Consider the following 6,255-nt stretch of genomic DNA (forward strand, 5'->3'; position numbering starts at 1 on the left):
TAGATCCATTCTTCTAACTACGATGTTGTTACTAAAACAAAAAAGGTACCAAATACAACAGATTGTCAATTATAACACTATTTTTAAGCTTTAAGATTCATTCAGTAAGTAGGATAACCAAAAAAAAAAAAAAAACGTGATTTACATCATGCGTGTGCTGGAAATTAAACAAATCATATCAGGTTCATTTGATTTATTCACCAGTAAATGAATGTAAGGTAGATCTAGTGCTGCTCAACACTTAAAACACATACCTCATCGTGTGAGGCAGTAAAAAGGCCACTTACAGGGGAAAGAATTAAAAACAAACTTCCAGAGATCACTTTCAGGACAGATTGCCATAAAGCATTCATTCTCAACCTCAGCAGTTCTGTGGTTTACGTACATCAGGTCACTCAATGTACAGAACACAACATCTACACGTGCCATAATCCAAAATAAAAACCATCACAGAAAGTACAGTGAGAAAATGAGTTGTTTATATATATATATAAAAAATAACCACGTCTATCTGATCACTTCCTCATATATTCCTCAAAACAGTGGGGAATTACTTTTGATTAGAACAGTGGAAATCTTCGGATGCCTATTTTGTTCTCAAAAACAAAAAAATATTAGAAGCAAATCAATATTTCAAGATCTTCAATGTAATACTGACCTCTAAACAATCCCTCCTGCAAGCATGGAAAACGGTACAGATCTTCTCCACACTTGCCTTTGAAAACTGAGTCACAGAATTAAAAACGAATCAACGAAACAATCCTTGTAAAACAGCCGGCTCCATCTAAACCTCGAAGAATTCCTTAAATAGCAGCTAAATTAAAACCCAAAGGAATGTCGATGAATCCAGACTCGCGTCTTTGCTATAACAAAATGTGGCCGTCATCATTATCGATCGACTTTTCTCAACCATCTCTGATACAATGAGCAGCATTTACAGTAGGACCACGAGTGATTTCACAGTAGGTGAACCGATTGGTTTACGTCACTCTTCTAGACGATTTACAGGACGCAGACGAACAGTTCTAGATCAGACAGAGAGTAAATGTGTGTGTGTCGTGTTACTGGAGTCGTACGAGCCGCATTCAGTCAAACACATATGAGCGGGGGTGGATGCTGCTTTAGGCTTTTTTCTCTTGCAGGATTCGATGCAGCTCGTCTGCGTCCTCTGCCGTTTTCACGCGTATGAGCACTGGGACAGGCGTGCTGGGGTTCTTGTCATCCACAGGAGGGTTTGGCACACACACCACCATCACGTTGTTTTTGCCAGTTCGTGAGCAGGGCATGGAAGAGGGCACCATAATGTTCAAAAAGATGTTCCCTATAAGAAAAAAAAAAGGGGAGCCAGTAAGCACACATACATACATCCATCTTATGCCATGTGAAGTTTTGTTGTACAAACTAAAGCTGCATAACTTTAGGCCAGTATTTTTCCTTATATTTTAAATATAAAGTGCCAATTTTGATCAATTGAATGTGTCCTTGAAGTAATATTTTTGTCTTTTTCTCAAACCTTACTTACCCTAAACATCTGAACGGCAGTTTATCATGGTTTCCACAAAAATAGTAAACAGCAAAAACTGTTTTCAGTATTGATGATACAGTTTCTTGAGCACCAAATCAGCATATTAGAATGTTTAGGGTGCACTTTCATGACAACTCTGTGTCAACAATACCTGCCGATTATTTAAAGTAGTTAAACTAGTTGACTACATTTCATGAAATGGCCTGCAGGGGGGGATCCAGATTTCCTATAATTTGATCTGTTAATCAAACACACCTTGTGTGCCTTATATCGAACAACTGCAACTCTATTTGATAAAACAGATAAAATGTCATTGATAACTGTGATTACCTCTCATGACTATATCAATTGTAAAATCTCAATTTACACGCCGTTCAAAAGCATGGGATCAGTAAGATTTCTAATGTTTTTGAGTCTCTTATGCTCATCAAGGCTGTATTTATTAGATCAAAAATACAGAAAAAAAACAGTATTATTTGTTTAATATTATTTAACAAACACTGCTCTTTTTAACTTTTTATTTATCAAAGAATCCTAAAAAAAAAAGTATCACAGGTCCCAAAAAATATTAAAGAGTACAACTGTTTCCAACATTGATTATAAATCAGCTTTCTGAAGGATCATGTGACACTGAAGACTGGAGTAATGATGCTGAAAATTTGCTCTACAGGCATAAAATAAAATCAAGCCAAGAATCTTGGTGTGATTCTGGAGTCAGAGCTTAGTTTCAATAGTCATGTCAAAGCAGTAAAACTTGTTCATGCCTTTATTACCAGCAGGGTGGACTATTGTAATGGTCTCCTCACCGGCCTTCACAAGAAGACCATTAGACAGCTGCAGCTCATCCAGAACACTGACAAGCTTTTCTTGAATTCTGACAAGAACCAGAAAATCTGAGCATATTACACCAGTCCTCAGGTCTTTACACTGGCTTCCAGTTACATTTAGGATTGATTTTAAAGTACTTTTACTCATTTATAAATCACTCAATGGCCTAGGACCTAAATATATTGCAGATATGCTCACTGAATATAAACCTAACAGACCACTCAGATCATTAGGATCGAGTCAGTTAGAAATACCAAGGGTTCACACAAAACAAGGGGAATCTGCTTTTAGCTATTTTGCCGCCCGCAGTTGGAATCAACTTCCAGAAGAGATCAGATGTGCTAAAACATTAGTCACATTTAAATCCAGACTCAAAACTCAACTGTTTAGCTGTACATTTACTGAATGAGCACTGTGCTACGTCCGAACTGACTGCACTGTACTTTATGTATAATTAGCATTTTCTATTCTTAACTGTTTTAATTCATTTTAAATCAATTTTTAAATCACTTTAAATTCCATGTTTTTATTGTTGTGATTTTTTTATGATTGTTTTAATTCCTTTTATGTAAAGCACTTTGAATTACCATTGTGTATGAAATGTGCTATATAAATAAACTTGCCTTGCCTAAATTATATTAAAATAGATTTTTTCATTTGTAATAATATTTAGTTTACAGAAACTTATTTAAAAAACAAAAAATCTTACTGATCCCAAACTTTTGAACAGTACTGTACATCTCATTAATTAACACAGAGCTCAACTATTGTTGTCAATATTATCAGCCTGAAAAAGTTTCTCACAAGATTAATCTGTAATTGGATTCAATTCACTAATGACACACAGATGCAGACACTTACCCAGGTTGGTGTCGGCTCGCACCAAAAGCTGAAGTTTGCTCTCAGCCACCATCTTCAGATGCAGTGTTCCCACCCCCTTCTCCTTAAACTCTCCGTCCTTCTTATAAAACAACTTACACCTGCGGAAAAGATCATTTTGGAATATAAGATATGAGACAGATGATGTGTTTAAAGATTGAGTGACGGTACGTGATGTGTACTTTTTGGAGTAGAAGGCGTCTTTCTCCTTGATCTCTTTCACCACAGGAACAGGCGGCTCCTCTGATTCCTCCCCATTCTCATCTAAAACAAGAAAACAGTAAATTTATGAGAAGAAAAAAAATAGTGAAATAAAAAATAATCCTGTTATAAATGTTAGTTCTGTGAGTGATATGATAAATGATGCATCATCTGCAAGTTCTAATCGATACAATTGACGAGAATAGCCCATGGGCAATTTCATTATCGATTAGAACGCGTTTCTTGAATGTGTATTCTTCCCCCACACTGTACATGTACTTTAGTAAACGGTCATATAAAATTTAGCCAGTGGATATCGAAAAACAATATAGAGAATGCTGATATTGATTTTTAACCCGGAAAGAGAAATAAATAAATACATTTTAAAAATCTTTGATTTGATCTTTTGATATCAAGACTGTAACAATAAACAGTATATTATAGGGGTGGAACGGTTCAACTTACTCACGGTTCTAGAGTCACGGTTTCGGTACGGTTCGGAATGTCCTATGTTTAGGGAAAAACTATACTGTCAAATAAAAATAAAGAAAATAAGAATAATTTATCTAACTACATGCAACAGCACAAATAAATACAATAGAGTATACAAATAAAATAAACCGTGATTTTTTTATTTTTATTTTTTTTTTATTTTTTTAAGTAGGTCTAAAATTAGTTTTTAGGCACAGAAATTGAATAAAGTAATCAAATGTAAAATAGCATTGCATATTTTACTGTATACATTAAAGATTAATCTTTATTAAAGTTACAGTGAGTGATTTCCTTGTTGTTGCTGTATGATTAATATTTAAGAAAGCGCTGTCACTTTAAGAGAATGCACTAATACAGTACGTTCCGCCGGCTATGTCTGTTATAGGATACTTAACAAGACGGGCATTTTGACAATTTTTGTGTGAATTTGTCCATTCAAACACAATACTTCACAGAGAGCTTAATATTTGCGCGTGTTCTGAGAACGGGTTTGCGTGCTTCGGATGAGCGCACACACAAATCTTCTGACTGCACGTGCGAGCTCCTAAATGTTTAAACTGGCAAGGCTTAATAAATGAGTTTAGTTTAAACACAGATAGCAACGCGTGCTGTTCAGGTCTCAGCTGCGCTATCAACACGTGATGACTGCATAAATGACAGTTATTCTATCATAAAGCACTCGCATTGATTAAAGAGTGACTGGTTTGTCCATGTATTGTTGTTGTTTTTCTCTCTCTCATCGCTCTTGTTGTAATGTATTGGGAATGATTGGCCGCTTTATATGTTAAACGGATTTTAATTTACGCATTTATTCACATATAAACATTGATCAAATTACATACAGCACATAATTAGCTCAAACATGAGTGCGTCACACTCGAGAGCAAATTTATATTCCATAATATTTTATTCCTGTATTTTCCTACATATTGCCTGGAGATGACTTGAAAAACACACATAAACCATATATTGTTGCAGGATAACATAAGGGTTGGAAAATGTCACCTTAAGTGTTACACAAGTCTTCTACAAGTAATGATTGGCCGCTTTATATGTTAAACAGATTTTAATTTACGCATTTATTCACATATAAACATTGATCAAATTACATACAGCACATAACGTTAATTAGCTCAAACGTGAGTGTGTCACACTCGAGAGCAAATTTATATTCCATAATATTTTATTCCTGTATTTTCCTACATATTGCCTGGAGATGACTTGAAAAACACACATAAACCATATATTGTTGCAGTCGTGAGTTTATTGTGTTTACGTTTGTTTTTTATTCAGCTTATAAGATAGGCTACTTCTATGAATCCGGTTTGGACTTTCAGCGCGAGAGCGCCCTCCGGCTTCGAGTATGAATGAAACACACACTGCATGAGTGTTTAGCGCTTTAAAGTGATAGTTCACCCAAAAATGATGTTTATCTGCTTACCCCCAGGGCATCCAAGATGTAGGTGACTTTGTTTCTTCAGTAGAACACATATGATGATTTTTAACTTTAACCGTTGCAGTCTATCAGTCGTATAATGCATGGCAATGGTAACAAAATCTATGAGAGTAAAAAAAACATGCATAGACAAATCCAAATTAAACCCTGCGGCTCGTGACGACACATTGATGTCCTAAGACACGAAACGATCGGTTTGTGCCAGAAACCGAACAGTATATATAATTTTTTACCTCTAATACACCACTATGTCCAACTTCCCTGAGCGCGCGCACGGCATCCGGTATGCGTGAAGTGTGTAGTTTACGCAAGCGCCGGAAGTGATCTCTCGCGCGTATACGTCACTCATTGTTTACACAGTGCACAGTCATTGTAGGTACGACGGCTAATCAAAATGGTACTTACTTGCGCTTATCCGGATTGTTCAAACCGACTTAAAACTAAAAGATGACTTTCTCTCGTGCGAACTCATTCGGGAGTGGTGACTTTCCACGTATTCCCAACTTCTGAGCCTGCTCGCCTGAAGTTATGGTTGATTGCTCTTCAGCTGGATATCAACACACCCATTAACGTAAACTACGCCAAAGCGCGCACCCACCTCACGCACCGGATGCCGTGCGCGCGCTCAAAGACAGTTGGACATAGCGGTGTATTAGAGGTAAAAAATGATTTAAATACTGTTCGGTTTCTGGCACAAACCAGAACATTAGGACATCAATGTGTCGTCACGAGCCGCAGGGTTTAATTTGGATTTGTCTGTGCATGTTTTTTTTACACTCATAGATTTTGTTACCATTGCCATGCAAAGACTGATAGACTGCAACGGTCCCTTGTGCATGATTTATCAGCGAAAGTTTTTTTTTTTTTTTGAGGA

The 6,255-nt window shown here is 36.4% G+C and overlaps 1 protein-coding gene across 1 annotated transcript in view; it reads right to left on the minus strand.

The window, feature by feature from the left end:
- Positions 1-437: 437 nt before the first annotated feature.
- Positions 438-6,255, minus strand: part of nup50 (nucleoporin 50) — a 19,599-nt gene continuing 13,781 nt past the window's right edge. The window contains exons 6-8 of the mRNA XM_016557720.1: positions 3,415-3,496; positions 3,215-3,333; positions 438-1,321 (exon numbers count right to left, since the gene is read on the minus strand). Of these exons, the coding sequence (XP_016413206.1) occupies positions 1,122-1,321; positions 3,215-3,333; positions 3,415-3,496 (401 nt within the window). The 3' untranslated portion in view covers positions 438-1,121. The remainder of the gene's footprint in view (positions 1,322-3,214; positions 3,334-3,414; positions 3,497-6,255) is intronic.

This window comes from Sinocyclocheilus rhinocerous, unplaced genomic scaffold, assembly GCF_001515625.1.
Source record: "Sinocyclocheilus rhinocerous isolate Xijiao unplaced genomic scaffold, SAMN03320098_v1.1 scaffold1784, whole genome shotgun sequence".
In the NCBI taxonomy this organism is placed as follows: Eukaryota; Metazoa; Chordata; class Actinopteri; order Cypriniformes; family Cyprinidae; genus Sinocyclocheilus; species Sinocyclocheilus rhinocerous.